Source organism: Equus asinus, chromosome X (assembly GCF_041296235.1).
Source record: "Equus asinus isolate D_3611 breed Donkey chromosome X, EquAss-T2T_v2, whole genome shotgun sequence".
Taxonomy (NCBI): domain Eukaryota; kingdom Metazoa; phylum Chordata; class Mammalia; order Perissodactyla; family Equidae; genus Equus; species Equus asinus.
Window position 1 is genome coordinate 57,565,212 of NC_091820.1, and position 22,029 is coordinate 57,587,240.

The 22,029-nt window shown below is 44.3% G+C and overlaps 1 protein-coding gene across 5 annotated transcripts in view; it reads right to left on the reverse strand.

Annotated features, from left to right (window-relative positions):
* HDAC8 (histone deacetylase 8) overlaps positions 1 to 22,029 on the reverse strand; it is a 199,857-nt gene that overhangs the window by 12,499 nt on the left and 165,329 nt on the right. For 3 of the 5 annotated variants that reach the window (XR_011499883.1, XR_011499882.1, XM_014847580.3), the window contains one exon: positions 11,980 to 12,085. The exons of 1 other annotated variant lie outside the window; for it this stretch is intronic. Coding sequence is in view for 1 of the 4 variants with exons in the window: in XM_014847580.3 (XP_014703066.1) it covers positions 11,980 to 12,085 (106 nt within the window). In the remaining 3 variants the exon portion in view is untranslated. Of the gene's footprint in view, positions 1 to 9,997; positions 10,142 to 11,979; positions 12,086 to 22,029 lie in introns of all 5 variants that reach the window. One more of the 5 variants, XR_001399070.3, reaches the window with a different exon arrangement.

A 22,029-nucleotide genomic window follows, 5' to 3' on the forward strand; every position in this document is an offset into this window, starting at 1 on the left:
GCTTATTGTCTATCTCCCCCATTAGAATCTAAGCTCCATGATGGGCGAGGCCTTTACCTGTCCTATTTACATCTCTATCCCCAGTGCCTAGAATAGTGCTGGCACATATAAACACTAAATACATATTTGTTGAATGAATGAAACATTAAAATAAAAAGTTAGCCTAGTGGTAACCAGGCTCCCCTTCCACTGCACTAGGGTAGTGTCAGAGAAGGCAGATTGGAAAGCTAGGACTTTCATCCCTGCTCACTGGTAAGGAGGCCCACCCACCACCGTGTTGGTAGAGGCCACATGGGGAGCAGTAACAAGGTGCCACTCCCATTCCTGGCCAGGGTGATATCAGTGGAGGTCTAGTGGGGAGCCTGAATTTCCACTCCTCCCTAGCAGTTATGAGGTTCCCCTCTTCCCCCCAGGGCTGTCAATGGCAGCTGAGTTAGGAACCTAGACTTCTACCCTCACCTGGAGGTAATGGGGTGGTGCCCCCCTCCCCTGCCAGCATAGTGTCAGAGGAAGCCTGCTAAAGCAGAAGACTTAAATAAGATGCCAGGTTTCATAAAAATATCTAAAGTGTTCAGGATATAACAGAAAATCACTCATACCAAGCACAGGAAACTCTCAACTTGAATAAGAAAAAGACAATCAACAGATGCCAACTAGAGATGACACAGATGTTGGAAATATCTGGCAAGGAGTTTAAAGCAGTCATCATAAAAATACGTTAATGAGCAATTATGAACATGCTTGAAACAAATGAAGAAATAAAGTCTCAGTAAAGAAATAGAAGAGATCAGGGAGGAAAAAAAAGAGGAAGATTGGCAATAGATGTTAGGGTGAATCTTTATTTGCAAAAAAACCCCAAACAAACCCAAAATAAATAGAAGAAATAAATAAAAACTAAATGGAAATTTTAGAACTGAAAAATACAATAAGTGAAATAAAAAAACTCAACACATGGGCTCAACAGCGGAATGGAGGGGGCAGAGGAAGAATCCATAAACTGGAATACAGAGCAATAGAAATTACCCAATTTGAACAAAAGACAAAAATTAGTCTGAAAACATGAGCAGAACCTCAGGGACCATATCACACTATGACAAAAGATCTAACATTCATATCACCAAAGTCCCAGAGGGAGAGGAGAAAGAGGGTGGGACTGAAAAAGTATTTAAAGAAATAATGGCTAAAGATTTCCCAAATTTGGCAAAAGACATAAACCTACAGATTCAAGAAGGTGACTGAACTCCAAACTGGATAAACCCAAAGAAATCCATGCCAAGCCCCATCATAATCAAATTTCTGAAAACTAAAGAAAAAGAGAAAATCTGAAAGGCAGCAAAACAGAAACAAAGCCTTACCCATAAGGGAAAGATGATTCAAATGACAGTGGTTTTCTCATCAAAAACCATGGAGGCCAGAAGGAGGTGGCATAACATTTTTCAGGTGCTGAAAGAAAATAACTGCTAACTCAGAATTCTATATCCATTGAAAATATCCTTCAGGAATGAAGGGGAAATAATAAGGATATTCTCAGAGGAAGGAAAATAGAGAATTTGTTGCCACCAGACCCACCCTAAAAGAATAGCTAAAGCAAGTTTTTGAAATGGAAAGGAAATGATAGAAGAAGGAATCATGGAACATCAGGAGGGAAGAAAGAACAATGAAAAGAGTGAAAATATGGGTAAATATAATAGATTTTTTCTTCTCCTCTTGAGTTTTCTAAATTATGTTTGATTACTGAAGCAAAAATTATAACACTGTCTGATGTAGTTCTAAATATAAGTAGAGGAAATATTTAAGACAATTATAAATGGTGGAGGGGAAAAGGACTTAAAAGTAGGTAAAATTTCTACACTATACTCAGACTGATAAAATGTTGACACCAGTAGACTGTGATAAGTTACATCTGTACAATATAATATATACCCAGAGCAACCACTAAAAAGTCTATACAAAGAGATACAATCAAAACCACTGCAGATGAATCAAAATGGAATTTGAACAAAGGTGTAAGTCACCAACAGTAAAGGAAGAAGAAGAAAACAGAGAAACAAAGAGAAAACAAAAAATAAAATGAGTGGGGCCTGCCCAGTGGTACAGCGGTTAAGTTCGCATGTTCTGCTTTGGTGGCCCAGGGTTCACCAGTTTGGATCCCAGCTGTGGACGTGGCACCACTTGGCAAGCCATGCTGCGGCAAGCGTTCCACATATAAAGTGGAGGAAGATGGGTATGGATGTTAGCTCAGGGCCAGTCTTCCTCAGCAAAAAAGGGGAGGATTGGCAGCAGATGTTAGCTCAGGGCTAATTTTCCTCAAAATAAAATAAAATAAAATAAAATAAAATAAAATAAAATAAAATAAAATGGCTGATTTAACCCCTAACATATCAAAATTACATTGACTGCAATGATATAAATACACCAATTAAAAGACAAAGATTGGCAGAGTGGCTAAAAAAATGACCCAACTATATGCTGTCCATAAGAAACTCACTTCAAATATGATATAAGTAGGTTAAAAGTAAAGGGATAGAATAATATATGCCATGCAAATATTAATCAAAAGAAAGTACGAATGGCTATATTGATATCAGATAAAGTAGATTTCAGAGCAAAGAAAATTACCATGGACAGAGAGGGACATTACGTAACTGTAAAAGGGACAATCTACCAAGAAGACATAGCAATCCTAAATGTGTATGCACCAAAAACCAAAGTTTTAGAATACATGAAGCAAAAATTGATAGAGCTACAAGGAGAAATAGATAGATCCTAGAGCTGGAGACTTGAATATCCCTCTCTCAGCAATTGATAACAGAACAACCAGACAGAAAATGAGCAAGGATATAGAACTGAACAGTGCTATCAACCAACAGGATCTAATTGACATCAATAGAACAATTCCACCAAACAACAGCAGAATATACATTCTTTGCAAGTACTCACAGAACATACACCAAGATCGACCATATACTGGGCCATAAAACAAAGCTCAACAAATCGAAAATAACTGAAATTATACAGAGCATGTTTTCTGACTACAATGGTATCAAAGTAGAAATGAAAAAACCTCCTGAAAAAGAAATCTCCAGGCCCAGATGGTCTCACTGGAAAGTTCTACTAAAAAGGAGAATTAATACCAATTCTACACTATCTCTTGCAGAAAACAGAAGAGGAGGGAACACTTCTGAACTCATTTTATAAGGCCAGTCTTGCCCTGATACTGAAAGCAGATGATGACAGTATAAAAAAGGAAACTAAAGACTAACATCCCTCATGAATATAGATGTAAAATCCTTAACAAAATATTAGCAAATAGAATTCAGCAATATATATAAAAATTATACACCACGACCAAGTAGAGTTTATTCCAGGTATACAAAGCTGGTTCAATATTTGAAAATCCATGTAACCTACCACATTCAAATCCTAAAGAAAAACTACATATATATCAGTATTAGTATCAACTGATACAGAGACAGCATTTAACAGCATTTAACAAAATTCAACACCCATTTATGAAAAAACTCTCAGAAAAGTAGGAATATAGAGGGGTACTCTCCCAACTTGATAAGAAAATCTACAGAAACTTATAGCTAATACCATACTTAATAGTGAAAGACTGGATGTTTTCCTTCTAAGTTTTAGAACAAGGCAAGGATGTCTGCTCTCACCACTCTTATTCAATATAATACTGGAAATCTAAGCCAGTGCAATGAGGTAAGAAAAGGAAACAAAAAAAAAAACAGATTGGACAGGAAGAAATAAAACTGTCTCTCTTTGCAGATGATGGTGATCTATGTAGAAAATCCTAAGGAATCTACAAGAAAACACCTAGAACTAATAAACAAGTTCAGCAAGGTCACAGGATATAAGCACAATATATAAAAATTGTATTTCTATATACTAGCAATGAACACATGGAAACTAAAATGAAAAATACAGTACCTCAAACAAAGAAAAGCTTAGGTGTAAAACCTGTTCAGGATCTGTATGCTGAAAATTTTAAAATGTTGATGAAGGAAATAAAAAAAGGTATAAATAAATGGAAAGACATACCATATTCATGGATCAGAAGACTCAGCATAGTAAAGATGTCAATTCTCCTCAAATTGATATACAGGTTTAACACAATTCCTAACAAAATCACATCAAGATTCTTTGTAGATACAGACAAGATTAGGCTAAAGCTTATATGGAAAGGCAAAGGAACTAGCATAGCAAATCAATTTTGAAAAAGAAGAAAGTAAGAGGAATCACTCTGACTTTAAGATTTATTATATAGCTACAATAATTAAGACTGTGGGGAGGAACAGACACATAGATCAACAGAGCAGAAGAGAAAACCTAGAAAGACTAAGACTGAGACAGTTGCTTTGGATGGAGAGAATGAGAATTTCGGAAAGGGAGGTGGTCCTAGGGAGCTATCTGGATTTTCTGCCCTTCCGCTAGACAGAAGAGGCTCTATATGATTAGTCAAGGGAGGATCTGCTTTTCAAGACAAATGGAAGCACCCTAGAGTTACCTAAGAAAGGAAACAGTACCTGAGACATTTAAAATACTCACTCTTCAGTCTCTTATTTTTCCAGCTGTGTGCAGGTGCAGTGACCAGATTTTGTAAACCAAAAATTGGGACATAAGGTCCAATATAAGATTATCGTCTTTTTCTTAAAAAAAAAAAAAACCCAAACGTGTTACTTTTTCATGACTAAAAGCAATACATGTCTATGGTAGAAATTTTGAAAAATATAGAAAAAGAATAAAGAACAAATGAAAAATTACCGATAACTCCAATCCTACCACCAAAGGTAACTACTGTTAGCATTTTTGATATATTTCCTTCTAGAGTTTTTCTGTGCATATCCACATACACACATTACGTATATTTATAAAATTGAGACTATATGGTATTAAATAATTTTGTATCCTGTTTTTTTCACTTAACATTGTTATCATGAGCTCATTCTCATGTCATCAAATTATCTTTAAAAATTTCTTTTTACAGCCAGCCCTGGTGGCCTAGTGGTTAAGTTTGGTGCACTCCACTTCGGTGGTCTGGTTCAGTTCCCGGGCATGGACCTACACCACTCATCTGTTAGTCTGTTAGTGGCCATGCTGTGGTGGCAGCTCACATAAAAGGAAAAAAAAAAAAGGAAAATTGGCAATGGATGTTAGCTCAGGGCAAATCTTCCTCAGCAAAAAAAAAAAAAATCCCTTTAATTGGCTGCAACAAATTCTTCCATGTAGATGTACTGAGACATTGTATCATACCTCAAATTCAACATATCAAAACAGAACACATCAATATATGTTTCTGTAAAACTGTTCTCCCTCCCCCAATGGCTCCCCATCCCAGTTGGCATCCAGGTTGGAAACCTCAGAGTCATCTTACTTCTTCCTTTCTTCTTGATCCCCTATAAGTGACCTACCTCCGAGTGCTGTTGATACTCTCTTCCTAAGAGCTCTCAGTCATACAGGAGGAATAGGAAAGGGAGTATCCTACCACCACTGCTATAGTCTAGGCCCTTGCAGGCTCACTCTTGGAATACCACCATTATCCCTCCAAATATCACTGCATCATATCATGTCCTAATTCCAGAACCTAGAATGACTCCTGCTACATTGTATCCAATATGAACTACTCGGCCTGAAACTCAAGGGAACCTGCAATCTGTCCCTGGCCCCTCTCCCATCTGAGTTGTCCTTGCTTATGAATACTTCCCCATTCCTGTCTATTTAAATCCTCTCAGCCTTCTGAAAGCAGTCACCCTAAAGTCTTACTCCCCTGCTTCTTCTACATAGCATCAGCCCTTATTACATCCTGATGTGTCTAAGGGGATTAGTTTTGTCTCCTCATCTAGACTTCTCAGTTGTTTAGGGACCACATCTTAAACTTCTCTTCAATCTCCCATGGCACCAAACACATGGGAGGTTCCAAAAAATTGATTGACTTAGCTGGGCTTTCAAGTGGAGACATAATAACACTTCTTAAAATTAACCTGGTTCAGAACCTCATTTTGGGAGATATCGCAGGATGGGAAGGGTTTACTAGGGGCAAGTGGAAAAAGCAGACAGGGGTGATGAGTAGACTTGACTGAGCAATACTGCCAAGGAGAGGAGGGGCACCAGGCCTGGATTCAAATCCTGAGGGCACCACTTACTTGTTACACGACTATGGGTTGTTACACTAATTCTTCGGGCACAGTTTCCTACCCCATATGGCAATTGTGAAGATTAAATGAGACCATGTATGTAAAGAATCCAGCACATGCTGTTGCATAAGTACATTTTCAATAATGGTAGTTCCCACCTCTTGCATTTAGGTAGATAATTCAAGTCTTTATAAGTAATCTGCCTAGGGTTTTCATGGTTTGTTAAAACCACTGTCGAAGTTAGTATAACTTTGCAGAGCAGCCTCCATTTTGATTCTAGAATTTATAAAATTTTTAGCATGATATTTTTATAACTTATCTTTCTGTTTACGACAACAGCAACAACAGCAAACCTTCCCAATTCTTACACTCTTTAATGAAGCGAGAAAGAGAGGCTCCAAAATCCTCCCAAGAAGCCCTAAAACAAATGGGCAATCTGTCTTGGGACCAACCCTGCCTTTCAACTTATTCCTATGGCTTCTCAGGAAGCAAGAGAGGGTGTGGAAGGAAGCCGAGTTTCCACGGTGTAGAGTCCCACCAGGCGGGAGCACCGCTTCAAGCTTGGGGTTCCAGCAGGCCTTGGACATGCCCAGACCTGACATCCCAATTGCTAGTCCCTAGAAGAATGTCAATCCCAGACTTCAGGCTGCCAGAGGAGGTGATGCTTACACCCAGTACAAGGGTTCTCCTGAGGATATTACTGGTAGATGTGCAAAGGGTCTCAGCCTGGGGCTGTGGAGCTGTTAATAGCAGACGGGCTGGCGACCACAGCACACTTCAGGCAGCAGGAGCTGAGTGAGTTGGCTTCTTCCACCTTCTGTCCTTTCTTACCTCTCTACCCAGCTCAAATGGAGCTAGAAGCTTCAATCACAGTATGGTGGGGTGCTGGGGGCATGGCAGGGGTGGGGAGTTAGGGAGAACTAAAAGGCCTAGATAGGGGCCAGAATTTCAAGTACCGCCCGTGGCTATCTTCCTCCCATTTCCAGGGAGATGGCGGATTTCAGGTGCTTCGGATCAGCTGTACAGAAGAGCCAGGTGTGCAGTGCAGGGGGAGAAGGGTTTACTAGGGGCAACTGGAAAAAGCAGATGGAGGATGATGAGTAGACTTGACAGGGCAATAGCGCAAAGAGAGGGAGGGCACCGGAAAGGCCAAACAGCCTGAATCCAAAGACCCAGTTCAGGCAGACCTGGGTTTAAATGTCTACTCCACCACCTATTAGCACCATGTGTGGCACACAGTAGGTGCTTAGTAATTACTTGCTGAATGAATGAATAAAGGCGACTTTGGCCAAGTCACTTATCTTCTCTGAGCCTTATCTGTAAGATAAATAGTAGCTATTATTCTTATTATTTCACCTGTGTGGTCTCTCCCCACATCCACATCAGTCTGCTCGTCTATCTCCCCAACTCCGCACTGCAGAGGCTGCCGTACTAAGCCCCCTGCATTAAGGGTCAGAAACGGCAGATGTACACAAGGCCTCCTCTTGCCTCTTGTGTCCTTCCCCTCCTCCTCCTCTTCCTCCTTACCTCCTGGCCCCATTTGTTTTCTTTTCTATCCCAGGCAAATTGGGTTATAGTCTGGGAACTCAGACCAGGTATAGAAATCTCCAGTTACAACTCCAACACATACTCACATATGCACAACTCACCCCCACCCACAGGAGGTTGGGCTTGGGCTGCAGGTCCCCTAGGGACCTTTACTTGATCCAAATGTCATCAGTACCAGGGACTAGGAAACCTACCCCTGTTTCCCCATGCAGAGCTAGCCCGTCTTGGGGAGCCAGCCACTCTGGGGATTGATCGCATTAGCACTGTTCCAGCTCTGGAAGGTTCACTGTGAGCCAGCTTCCCTGGAGTACGTCAACCAGAGGAAAGGGAAACAAATTGAGCACGTGAAGATGGTGAGAGGATGATTTTACAGTAGTGGTCATGAACTAGGCCAAGCGATCCACTCTCATACCCATACTTCCTTGTGAACAATGACACATATCTTCAGGATTCATTGGCTCGAGAAGAGCAACTTGTGGGAGCAAAACATAGCTTTTCTCTGTATAAAGCTAATAGCTTGAATTGACTCTCCATGGTTTTATTGTTGTCTTTTTTTCTTCTTGGAAAGACTAATGGGCAGTAAAGATGGGATAAGGTGAGGTCTAAATTTGCCTGTCCCTCCAGTCATCCTGCGGCATGTGGAATGCATCTCTATAAGGTGAACCTCCTCAGGTTGGATCTCCGATAGGTTAAAAATCCCATCTTTCATGCTTCTAAGGGATGTGGTAGGAAAGAGAAAAGACCCCAAGCTCAAAGGCTGAACAAATTCAACTAGACATGCTGCCTAAACTCCCTCCCATAGAGTGGATCTTAATCCATGTACTGTCTCAAGGCCACCCACCTCCCCAAATCAATCTGTGCCCCCTTCTCTGTTTTGAATAGGAGTGGGGTGGGGGGAGGGAGCCATGGCGAGAATTGGCCAGCCTCGCTGAGGTTTTATATGCAAGAACAAATGACAGTCTTGTAGGCAGGTTCAGGGAAATCTTTCAGAATGCAGAAAATTCAGCAGCCTTTCCACACTGACCATTGTCATGGCAACGCACTATCTGATGGCAGCATGCGTCACTAGGCTGGAGGGGCACGGTCTCAGTATAGAAGGTTAGCCTGGCCATTTTTAGCAACATTTCGACTTCTTTCTAGCCTCATTTCTTCTAGGTTTGGCTGAATTTCTTTTTGGTTCTGGACTTGTGTGCTTTACTCATTTGCATGGCTAGAACACAAGACTTTGTCAATGTGAAAGGAATGGAAAATCTGAACATTCCTAGTATTCTATAGCCACTCTGCTTGCTGTCGGCCCTCCCTGGCTCCTCCCCACTCACTCTTAGCCACTTAGTTTCTTTTCTTTTCCTCATCAATTCCTTCCTCTACACAGCATTACCCGCCCCCCCATCTGACAACTGTGACTCATCTACCAACCCCTGCACTGTCATCATATTCTTTTTATTGTTTTTCTATTTTCTCATTTTAATGTACAGCATCCTAGAATCTTAGAGTTGGAAGGAACCTTAACAGTAATCTAGTACAATCACCCTCTTCCAATGCAGGAGTCCTTCTACGGTATGACAGCCAAGTGACTGCCTAGCCTCTACTTGTATGTCTCCAGTGACAGAGACCTCATTCCTTCCTGGGCAGCCTATTCCACTTTGGACAGCCCGAATTGTTAGAAAATTCTTGCTTCTATTGAATGAAAATTTGCCTTTTTATAATATCTCCCCATGGGTCCTAGCTCTGTGCCCTGTGACCACATAGACTCTGTCTACAGCCTCTGCTCTGTGGCAGCCTCTCAGAGACATGAAGTAGAGGCCACGTCCCCCTGGGTCTTCTTTCTTCCAATAGACCCAGCTCCTCCAACCAGACCTCTCGGAGCCTGGGCTCCAGTCCTCTCGCCATCCCGACTGACCTCCCAGAGCACGCTCCTATTTGTCTAGAGCCCTTTTAAAGTGAAGTCAAGACTGCATCAGCCTCTCTGGAGGCTACCTTGCCCTGGTGACTCACGCTGAGCTCCGTGTTGAATAAAATCCCTAACTCCATTTCAGGCAAAATGCTGCTAAGCCATGTCTTCACATCTTGTACGTGTCCGATTGCTTTTGAGAACCCAATTCCTGGTCCATACATTTCCTCCCAGTTTAATTTCATTGTGTTACAACCAGAGTATGGCTTTAATCTGTTAGGATCTTTGAAAAATCTTGAGTTCCATGTAACTTACATGTCCTCTAAGATTTTCTATTATTTTTTCACCAACCCTCAAACTAGTCTTTTATCTCAAGTCTTTTAAAAATTCATTCCTCTTTCAGGTTTCTTACCTTTCCTAGTCCTCTTCCCTTTGAATTACCTTCCTATGTCTTCTCTTGCTTGTCATTTCCATTTCCTCAATAGCAAGATGTCACCACTCTCTGGAGATATGTGTGTGGGGACGTGTGCAGGAAAGCACGAGGGCATATAGGTATCTGCACAGACATAGGTGTGAGTAAGTAGTTGCAGAGGCTTGTTTAGTTTCTGTTTCTATTGCTTTGTCTGTGCTCTACCAAGATTTAGAGCCTGGATGCGGGGAAAATGGCAAGGGTGAAGGGAGAGGGGTAAGAGAAGCTGGATCAGTCCCAAAGAAGACAGGAAATGTGTCTTGGGTCTGAGAGGGGCAGAAGGAGACTGGGGTGGGAGTGCTAATGCTAGTCAGAGCTGTAGCACAGTGAGAAGGACTGGAGAAGGGCCAGGAACCGAAGAATTTTAAAGGCCTTAAAGGTTGGACAAGGGAGGAAGATTTGGTTAGGAAGTGAGGACTTGTGGGGTTGGTAGACATCGAGAGGCCAGAGGGAGGTGGCTTGAAATAATAGGGTTGGGGACGGCTGAGGGCTATAGGACACCTTAGAGAGGCTTGCTGTGAGCATAACCTTATGTCTATGACTCATAAGCTTAGAAAATTTTCTCTGGCCAAAGGACCCTGGGATGTGGAGTCCCTGCCTATGGACTCCACTGTTGTCACAGACTAGGCTCTACTAGGGGATAGGGCCTTAATATAACCCTTAGCAAAGACCCCCAGGACAGAGTTAGTGCTTCCTCAGACTAACTCTGGCACAGAACAGACCTCCCTTTCATGCTGGATTCTATTCCAATGAGGCAGTGAAAGGTAGGAGAACTGGTGCAATCTTGGTCATTATATGAATAAACACAAGGATTTCACTCTCCGGAATGGCCAATGTGCAATATGATGATACCCTTGGCCTCTCTCTCTTTTTTCTTTTTGGTAAGGAAGATTGGCCCTGAGCTAACATCCGTGCCAATCTTCCCCTTTTGCTTGGGGAAGATTGGCCCTGAGCTAATATCCGTGCCAGTCTTCCTCTATTTTGTGTGTGGGATGCTGCCACAGCATGGCTTGATGAGCAGTGTGTAGGTCTGCATTCAGGATCTGAACCCATGAACCCCAGGCTGCCAAAGTAGAGCGGGTGAACTTAACCACTACGCCACTGGGCCAGCTCCATCTCTTGGCCTCTTAACTCTACAAATAATTAGCCCCCCGCAAATATGCACACACACACACAAATTCAATTAAACAGGAAAATGGATGCCAAAACTACTTTAAAAAACGGTAGATGAAGTGAGTTGAGTCATGAAGCAGCAGCTGGGGTGGGGAGGAGGGCTCTACTGGAAAGCTGAGGGCAACATCTCCAAACAGCTAGAGGACAGTGTGGTCAAGAGGGCAATAACCTGATGACTGCCATTTTCCCTCTGTTCAGAGACCAGAAGAGTTGTTGGCCAGCCTTTGGGAAGGCAAGGATAGGGCCGCAGCCCCATCTTCAGTGCTCTGGGTGAGACTGAGGTACCTACTCCTAGATCATCAGAATCCCTGACTATAGGCCCTGTAGACCCACAGGCTCTCAAGGCTCTATTGGCCCAAGAAATCACAAAGAACAGAATGTCTGGGAGCCCCTCCCCCACGCTCCCAACTCTGAATTGACTTGAACTTCCCTCATCTTAAAGAGGGTTTTATTGTTGCCCTTAAAGAAAAGGGGTTCCAGGGCATACTTTAGAACTGGTTTTCCATTGGAGGTGCCTAAAGCTGAAACTTTTGTCCCCCGAAGGTGACATTAGCTGGCCAAATGACAATCCCAACCAGAGTGGCCAGTGTGGAATTCCAGCTATAAGCTATCAGGCCAAAAAGATGTTTCCCTTCCAAGTCAGTGAAACGATTAACCACCGACAGACAAATGGTCTCTGGGGAAGGCCCCGGTGCTGGGCCACCACAAGCCGGGTGGAATGAGGAGGGCAGGGCTCGAGGGGTGGTGCTTACCTTTGATGTAGTTGAGGATTTGCTGGACTCGGTGGGGCTCATTGCGGTCTGGCCGGCAGCTTGGCGTGATTTCCAGCACATAATCAGGACCATATGCTGTGAAAAACTATAAGGAAAAGGGAAAGGCCAAAAAACAAACTAAACCACAGAAAACCTCCAAACCAAACCACATACAAACAGAATAATCAACAGGAACCCACCAGCACTGACAAGGCGAGGGAGGCCCAGGTGGGCAGGGCAGGATGATGCAGGAGGAAGCCTGGTCCGGGCTGCGCCATTGCCCTTGGCCAAAGCCTCCAGTGACAGTTCACTGCTAAATTCTTTAGTTTGTTCAAGGTCCTCTCTGCTCAGGGCGCAACCTTTCTCTCGGCCTTAGCTTCTACCTCGTCCTGTGTCTAGCCACGCTAGCCTGCTCTGGGCTCTCCCAAATCACACCACGCTTTGTTCTCCTCAGGATCTTTGCCATTGCTCTTTCCCGAGGCCTGCAAAGGCCCTCCCCCAATCCCTGCTGCCTGTGAAAAACCTCCTCCTCCCGCCAGGCGCAGCTCAAATGTCACCTCCTTCACAAAGCTGTCCCTCACTCTCCACCAACCCCCAGAGCATTCTGTTGGCACCTCTCTTATGGCCCTTGTTCAACAAATAGACAGTGTTTGCCTGCATATCACATGCAGGTCACTGTGTCGGCTGCTGTGGGGGCTATGAAGATGGAGGAGACCTCCTCTGGGCTCCTCTAGGTGTTCACGAGCACATTCTGCAGCGGGTAGAGATTTTTCAACAGTGACTTGATCTCCCCACACTGGATTATCGGCAACCTGAGGGCAGGCAGCATTTACGTCTTCTTCACCTCCTTGGTCCTGACACACTGTGACAGCTGCCTGTTAGTTTTGGTTGCCTTGAACTCCCCGACCCAGGAATGTCAAATAAACCCAGTTTCCCTAGTTTTTCTTTCTTTGTAGTAGAGTTTATTTGTTTTTAAATTCAGGGATTCAGAATAAAGGCTTTTGGATTCTATTTCTAGCTCACTAGATGACTCCTTGTGACCTTTGGTAAGTCACAATATCTGATTCAGCTTCTGTATAAGGGCCCGCTTGGGGAAAAATACTCCATGACAAAGGAAATCATTCAATTGGGATAAGTCTTTGAATGGGAAATATGCAAAGCTACTATTTCTGTTTAGTTTTTAACAGAAATAGTATTTGTGCACACTCTCTGGAGAGAGAGCATATGGTCCTTAACATTATGTGCTTTCAATAGTGATATTGTTAAGCGGTAAGTAAGCCAGGGAAATTCAAATTCCACAGAAAAAATGGTACAGAGGGCGTGAAAGAAGGGATCTTGATATGTCATGACTTTGACGTCATCCAAAGAGCCTCTAAAAAATAATCCAGGGTTATTGCCATTGCCACCAAATTATCCTCGTTGAGAGTCTGGCTGTACATCTGGCACCGTGGGAGAGGTTGCGGAACAACGTCTAGGGATTCTAACGGCGTCTTTGTGGAATCCACGGGAGCACTTTGATGGGGAGATGGCTTCTGCACATTCATGACAGAAAACTCTACACATTTAATTAAAAGAAAAATGCCCAAGACTGTGCCAACGCTTATAATGCCTTTTTTTTTAATGGACTGACCTAGAGAGGAGAGAGGTACCTAGTTCCTTCTTGCTGGAATTATTCCTCTGATGCCTGAAGCCTCAAGTTCTGGAGATGGAAGAGGCCTTGCGTAGAGATTGTCTCTACCAAACCCATACATGGAACAGACAAAAGGGGTTACCTGGGGGACATATCCAGACACTAACCCCTCATTATGATCAAAGAAACTTGAGAGGTTTGTATTTTTAGCCAAGGAAGGCCCCTCAGTCCAAGCCTGAGGACCTTGTGGGCGTGGCTCTAGAAGAGAAGGCTTCAAACAGGTGTGGCCCTCTCTCCTCAGGCGGCCTCTCCTCCTCCAGCGGGAGTCAAGTAGTACACTCATTTCACGGGTACGGAAAGATGGGTTTAGAGAGAGCAATACAAGAAAGGCAGCTGTGATGAAGCAGACACTCTGCGAGACTCAAACCCTTGGCATCAAAGTGCTATAAAAATCAGAGCAGGGTGCCTCGCTGAGGTATAGGAGGAGAGAATGTTCTGCTTCCATCCACGAAGATAACACTGCTGGTCCTGTCAGCAAGACATGTTATGAGCTATCTGTTCAGGGCTGAGTGTTTGGAACAGCACGTTCTCATTGTGAATGCTGACTGCATGGTCACCCCCACTCTCCTACTTTATTCCGCTCTTGGACCAAGAGCACATGGTTGCAAGATGGTCAGCTGGGGACAGTACTGACTGCCACGTAACAGAACTCAGCTCCACTGGGATTGAACCTCTTGTCCTGGCTGCATTAGCACCTGGCTGTAACTAACCCATAAATAACCCATTCTTTGCTGAAGCAGGCTGCCTGCAGGTAATAGCCAAGTCTAGGTTCCTAAACATCTCCTTACCTTTGCAATCAAATATTATTCCCAGGTCCTGCTTATTGGCGCTATTCTTAGGCTAGGGGACACAGATGACTGAAGAAAGTCCCTGTTTTGTGATCCAGTTCCATAAGGCAGCTGGCTCATCCTGTCCTTGGGAGGCTCTGCCTGGGGCTGAGGGAAGCGACAGGCCCCAGGAAGGCAGAGGCTCTAAGGCAAAGGTGGTGCCCTCTTCCCCTCACTGGCTCTCTTGTGGCATTTCTGTTTCTGTATTACATTATGCTTTTATTTTTGTACTCATTAACCCTTTTCTACTGGAACTGTGAACTCTGCAAAGGCAGAAACTTCTGTCACATTCTTTTTTTATAGCCTGTAGAGTTGAACTCAGTCATCAAAGTTTCTCTTTAAACCTTTATTTTAAAATTATGTTGAATGAAATTAATTCACAAAAGGTTTAGCTGGTTGTTCAGTTAATTCTGTGGAATAATGCAGAGAGCCAACTCACAGCATTACCGGCTTTTCTAGACTCTTGAGGCAGCATGATGAGGTGGAAAGAGCACTGGCTTTAGAGTCAGGCGGAGCTGGCTTTTCATACTGGATTTAGCTGCGTGCCTCAGGCGAGTTTCTTAATCTCTGTTTTGTCATTGCTACCAGAGGGATGATAAATGCTGATCTGGCTGGGTTGTTAGGAACCACTGAGATAATATATATACAAAAGGGCCTAGCACAGGGCCCAGCATATAGTAGGACTGCAGGAAATGTGAATTCCGTTCTCCGGGGGGCAAGAGGCCCTTGCCTCACTGGTGTCTCCCCCATACCCTGGAGGATGTTGGGCCCAGCACTTGGGGCTGTGATGCAGAAAGAAGAGCCTGTTCCTCCTGCCAGACAAAGCCTAGCAGCCCCAGTGTCCTTCCCACTTGCTTAAGCCATTAGCTCTGCCGAAGGCCTGTGGAGACGCTGACTGCTCGCACAGTTTCCTGCCCTATGCTCCCACCACTTGTTACTTACTGGCAAGGTGGAGAGGAAATCTGATCACATAAGGCAAAGGAGATGTTGGAGTGGAGGGATTTGGCCAGCGCTAGAAATAGCTTGAGGCCCCACCCTGAGACTGCCCTCCAGCGCTGAAGAGGAAATGAAATGGGCAAGCAGCGATCCGGTTCCCAGACAGGTGGAGCAGGGGATGAAAGAGGCCAGCCGGCCTTTAAGTGAAAACCCTGGCTTTGATCTCAGCAAAGGGAAAGAGGGAGGTGCTAACCCTTCTCCACCCCTTCCCCTTTTCCCTCAGCACTCCTTTTGCTTTCTGGGTTTCAGTTTATACATTTTTGAGGGGAACTTGGTGGAAAGGGGGCAAATGGAAAGTATGAGGTGGGGCTGGGGGATAGCAGTTGAAGGTAATGGCAACTTTAGGGAAGTTGGTCCCTTCTCAACCCAGGAGTCAATGAAGAAAGGAATGAAAATAGCTCAGCTCTCATTCAGTTCAGCCCCACTCGACACGCCTTTCTTGCTCACCCCTCTCCAGCTCCTGCTCATGAAGTGCAAACAGCGTACACTTAGAAATTTGGTTGAAAAGATATTCAGAAGAGGCCTTAAGGTTGCTGTTACTCCTTTGTAACCCTATTTTGTCACAGGAAACCAAGTCACGAGCCTGGGGCAGCCAATCCTTTTATCCCTCCTTCAACATTTATAAGTGCCTACTACATGCCTGACTAAGTTAGTCGTTGGGGTACAAAGACAGTAAGACATATTTAGTAGGAGGGATTATTAGAGAGCAGTGTGATGTGAGGTAGAATGATAATAATACTAAAGATAAAAGTAGTAACAGGTAACACGAATTAAAGGCTCATGATGTGTCAGGCACCTAAAGTATCTCAGCACTTTTTATCGATTGACTAACTTAATTCTTACAACCAACTCATTTGGAAGGACCATAATTATTTCCATTTTTAAATAAAGATCTGAAGCACAGAACAGTCAGATAACTTGACAGAGGTCACACAGCATGTGTGGAGCTGAGATTTGAACCCAGGTCTTTCTGGGGATCAGCACTACCTATAGAAGACTCTAAACTACCCCAGAGGAAGTGATTGTGCAGGAGGGATCTGCAAAGGAGATGGGTGGTGGGAGGGAGGCATTCCCAAGAGAGCCTGGGCGAAGGCAGGGAGTATGGAACAGAATAGCACATTTTAGGCACCAAAATTAATTTGATATGGCTTGAGGGTAGGGCATAAGGAGAATCAGGACACGAGACTGGGGAGGCAGGCATGAATCTCAAGGTAGGCACTGCCTGCTCCCCACACTAAGGCATTTGGCCTTATCCCAGACTAGAAGGTCCATGAGGGCAGAACATTGTTGTGCTCCCTGCTGTACTGCAGTTCCCAAAACAGTGTTCGCACCTAGTAAGTGGTAAATAACTATCTGCGGTATAAGTGACTGGAAACTTGGGGGAGTTTGTAAATGAGGCAATCAACAGGTCAGGTGTGTGTGCACTTTAGAGGACTCGCTGGCTACAGTGTGGAGAATGGAATGGAATTGGAGGGGGAGAATGTAAGGAGGGAGACCAGTGAGAAGGCTGGTGCTAGAACCAGGATGATAGTAACAGGGCCTGAACCAGAACAGTTGAGGGACGAATGGAGAGACTGGAAAACTTAGAAGATGGCATCAATAGGACTAAACGATGAATTGGATGTGAGAAGTAAGGAAGGAGAGAGTCGAGGATTTCTGTGTGGGAGGCGCATTAACAAGATGAGGAATACAGGCAGAGGACAAGGGTTCATGGTGGGGTGTACGTGTGTGAGGGGTTCAGTGGGGAGCATGTTGAGGGTCAGGATCCTGATGATCCAGTGGTCTGGAATTTAGGAGAGAGGTTGGGCCTAAGATACAGCATATGTGTTATAGATTTGGGAGTTAATGACATAAAGGAATAGGATGAGACTTGCCAAGGAATTGCTGTGGCTAGCAGGGCAGGCTTACTACAGAGTGAGAAGAGAAGAGGGTCAAGGAAAGAATCATGGCACTAGCCAACTTTCAGAGGTGGACCTAGGGAGTGGAAACAGTTCTGGTGACAGTCTGAGATATTGTAGAGAGGTTAAACAAAAGGAGGGCGGTCTTCTGATTGGCCATGGGAAGGAGACCTCTGCCGGAGCAAAGCCAGTGGAGGGTATGGACAAGGCCTGACTAGAGTGGGCTGAAGAGTTGGATGGGAGGAAGTGGAGATGAGAACGATGGTAAGAATACACTCTTTGGGGCCAGCCTGGTGGCACAGCGGTTAAGTTCGCATGTTCCGCTTCGGCAGCCTGGGGTTTGCCAGTTCGGATCCCGGGTGCGGACATGGCACTGCTTGGCAAGCCATGCTGTGGTAGGCGTCCCACATACAAAGTAAACGAAGATGGGCACAGATGTTAGCTCAGGGCCGGTCTTCCTCAGCAAAAAGTGGAGGATTGGCAGCAGATGTTAGCTCAAGGCTAATTTTCCTCCAAAAAAAAAAAAAAAAGAATACACTCTTTTTGAAGGCGCTTGATACAGGGGTGGGGCTGCGGCAGGGTGGTTGTTTTAAGATGGAAGGGTCTTAAGTATATTTATAGGCTGAGGGGAAGAGCCCTCAGGATGGGAGTCAGAGGCAGCCTGATAGGGATTTAGAGTTAGTTATGTCTGTCTTTCTGGCTCCTCAGCTGGAGCTCCACAAGGGAAGAATACTGTTTTATTCATATTTATATTACTTACAGCTCCTAGCATAGGGCTTAGAAAATAATAGGTGCTCAATTCATGTTTGCCGAATGAATGAAAGAAAATGTGTTTGGGATTCTGAGGACATTCACATCCAGTAGGGAGAATTAGGGTCTTGAAGGATGGGTTGATTGCAAACAAGCAGGGATGGGTGGGGCGGGGAGCAGTCAGTGGAGGCAAGAGAATGCAGGACAAGTCTGGGGACCAGCAAGTACTGTAAGTTGGCTAAAGCAGGAAAAGGAAAGCATGGGAAGCCTTGAATCCCAGGTTAAGGGGACAGGTCTTGATGCAACAGGCACTGGGGCAGCATCAGGACCAGAGTTGTGCCTTAGGAAACCCGGGAGCAGCATACAAAGGCTGGGTGACCAGTGTGGAGGCTACCACAATAGTTTAAGGGGGAGGTAATGGGGGCTTGAACAAGGGCGATTGCTGTGGGGGTGGGAAGGATGGGAGACATCGAAGGTAGGCTCACTAGGACTTTGGCAATTGGTTGGCTGTGGAGGAAAAGAGAGAAGGGAGAAGTCAAAGTTGACTCCTAGATTTTGAGGCTGGGTAAGTGGGAGAATTGCAGTGCCACTGACAGAGCTGGAGTAAATTAGCAGGAAGAGCTAGTCTGGCTAAGGGAAGGTGATGGGCTTGGGTTTAGTTGGGTTTGAGATGACAGTAGCCCATCTGGGTCACCATGTCTAGTGGGCAGCTGGAGATGTGACGATGGTGTATGGAAGTGAGGTCATGGCCAAGGATTAAGGCAGTAGGGGGATAAAAAGATCTAGTGAATAGGCAGAAAAAAGAGCAACCAGAGAGGAAGAAAGAGAACAGTAAAGTGAAATCTCATGGAGCCTTAGGGATGAGATTCAGCATGAGGAAAATGCTTAGCGGGATATATTTGCCACGCTGGCAACACGCTCCCGTGGCTAAACTAGCTTCCTTCTCTCCTAGTTAGTAGGGGGTATGATGACACTGCTGCTAGCCAGCCCTGTTTTTATAATACTCCAACTAGCTCTCAAAATTTTTATTGCTAATTCAAAGTTTACCTTTTCCTAAAAATTCGATTTTGATTCTATCAGGGTAAGTCCAAGGTCAGTGCCAATTCCTCTTACAGCCCCCTGAGGCTTTGCTCTGTCCTCAGTTGGGGAAGCTGTGCTGGTGGCTGGTGTGGACCCTGACCAGGAAGAACGTTTCTTGTCTTGAATCGCCCTGTGGACAGAACTCATCACAACCAGAGTAACATAGCACCAGCGCTTTGAACCATAACATGGTCTTGTACGATACTTCTCAACCTTTCCTTTATCACCAATCACTCCATCAAAAAACCTGGGTCCAATCATGATGGAAACAAAAAAGCCTTCTTTTCCCCAGAAAAACATTTCTGTTTACAGGAAATTCGGTTATTATATATATCATTTATGCTACATTTTAAGGACATAAAATTGCAGTGGTATTATCGGGAGTCAATTTTATTGCCATGGCTTTACAACACAGACAAAAATAATAACCCCATTAGTTGTTGGACTGAACTGGCAGGCAGCAGCACATCAGAGGCGATTGCTTGTAGGCAGGAGAATGGGGAATGAGGAGCGTCCAGAGCATGACCAAGAGGCCAGGGAGACATGGGCTATTGGAGATAAGACGTTCCATGTGGAGGTGGACGGGAGGATGGAGACCTGGCCTCCTGTCTGGACCACATCTATATCCCACCAGCAGGACTCAACTCACCCCTTGAACACAGAGTCAGTACTTAAGAACAGCTTCATGGTGAGGCTCATATACCAGTGCCAAGAACTATCTGGATGAGTGAATGAATGAAGAGAGCATGGACATACTTTCATTATTCAGATGTTCTAGTGGTATTTTAATTATTGGTGTAGAAAAAAGCTCATTAAACAAAATAATCAGGTAAATGTTAGCTTATTTGAGCACCAATTATATTTAAGCAAAGAATATGTCCAATACTCACCATTCTTATTTCATTAGCTAAAGTACTTAGAGGCTTCACGAACACACGTATATAGCCCTTCAGTGTACCGTGTATGCACTAAGATTCCTATGTTAGTCAATCCACAGTAATTCGTATATGTGTATTGTGTGTGTGCATGTGTGTGTGTGCGCACATGCACGCATATGTTCTATTAGGTGCTGAGTGTTATTCTAGGCCCTGGGGGGGAAGCTGAGTACAAAAAAAGAATAAAGTCTGGTGACTGCTCTCAAGGAGATGAAAATCCAAATAGAGAGAGAAAGATATCATTAAAGGAAGGGCAGAGGAATAAATCCAAGCTCAACTGTGTGGCACTGGCTGGAGTACAACAGATTGTCCTCACATGTGTGGGGCATTGGACAAGTGAGGTGACCCGTCCGAGATCATGGTGCTAAAGTAACAGATGTGAACTTTAACCCAAGGCTCTGGACTTTCAGCCCAATGGGCTGTCCAAGACATCATGAAGTAAGAAGCACAGTGGTTAAAGACTGAGATTTCTGAGGTCAAATGGGATGAGCCCTAAATCTTTGCTCCACCATTTATTAGACATATGACCTTAGGCAAGTTACTTCCCTGTTCTGTGCCTTGGTTTTCTTGTTGGTAAAATAGGGATAATAACAGAACACACCTCATAGAGTTTTTGTGACAATGAGTGAGTAAATTCATGTAAAGCACTTAGAACAGTGCCTGGGGCAGAGTAAATGCTCAGTAAATATTATTATTAAATGCTAGATGTCATTGTTTATTGTGCTTTAACAACTGTACAAAGAAACAGTTCTGCATGCAATGGACAGTAGTAACACTGGATCTCTTTACAAATGCCCCTTCAGACTGAACGAGGGTGAATTCCGAAGAGCTTACCCTGTATCCAAAAACCTAAAGCCAGAAAGACGACAGAGGGAGCAAGAAGGGAAGGATCCAAATGAAAGGGACTAAGAAAAATGGAAGAGAGGAGGCAGGAATAAGAAATTGGAAGTGGTGGGAAAGAGAGGTAGGAGGTAAAGAGGTGATACAAAGGAGAGGAGATAAAAAGGGGGGGGATTGGTGAGGGAAGGAAGGAGGCACAGAGGAGGCGGCAGAGGAGACAAGGGCAGGGTGGCTGCTACTTCACTAAGGGTCTCCCGCAGGCCGAGGCTTTCCTTTAGGACATGGTTTCAGGGGTCTGGGGAAAGGGTCTTGGCCAAGACGAATACCTCCCCCACATCACTGCTGATCCTCAAATTTCCACTATTAGAGAGAATTCCTCCTTCATAAATATGTGCAGGGCCAGCTCTGGTTATACCATATGTCTCTGTTAATCAAATGAATATTTTGGAAATAAGCCTACACATGAAGCTTTTTTACATCAACTTTTCCTTAAGCCAAGGGTGGAGATGGAAGAAGGGAGAGTATAGGGATATTGTTTTACCTGGCTTGCTGTTGGACAAGTACTAAGATGACCTTGAAAATGGATTCTACTAGAGGATTAGTAAGTGCTGCCTTGGCTTGCCAAGCAACTGCCCTCTCTCTCCATTCCTTCACTGCTAAACTTCTTAAGATCTCTCTTTTCTTCATCACCTCGACTTCTTCATTTCCCAGACACTTCAACCCACTGCTCTCTGCTTCTTCCCCACACCTCCATTGAACTGTTTTCTAGAAGGAGGATGGCAAAGAGATTTTAGCTTGTTGGCAACTCTGATTGATTGGTAGTAGCTGCTTGGGGTACTGTGTTGAGAAAGATTCTGAGGCTGTGTCTAGGTTCAGCAGGGAAATGTGCCGTGATCAGTTTGTCATGCAATCCATGGGAGTACATGGTAGGCAGCGTGGGGCCTCGGGAGATATAGTCATATGTGCCCTATATTTGCTATTCCTGCTTTCGGAGACCAAGAGTGATCTTCCTAAGAATGTCTTCTTTTCAGTTA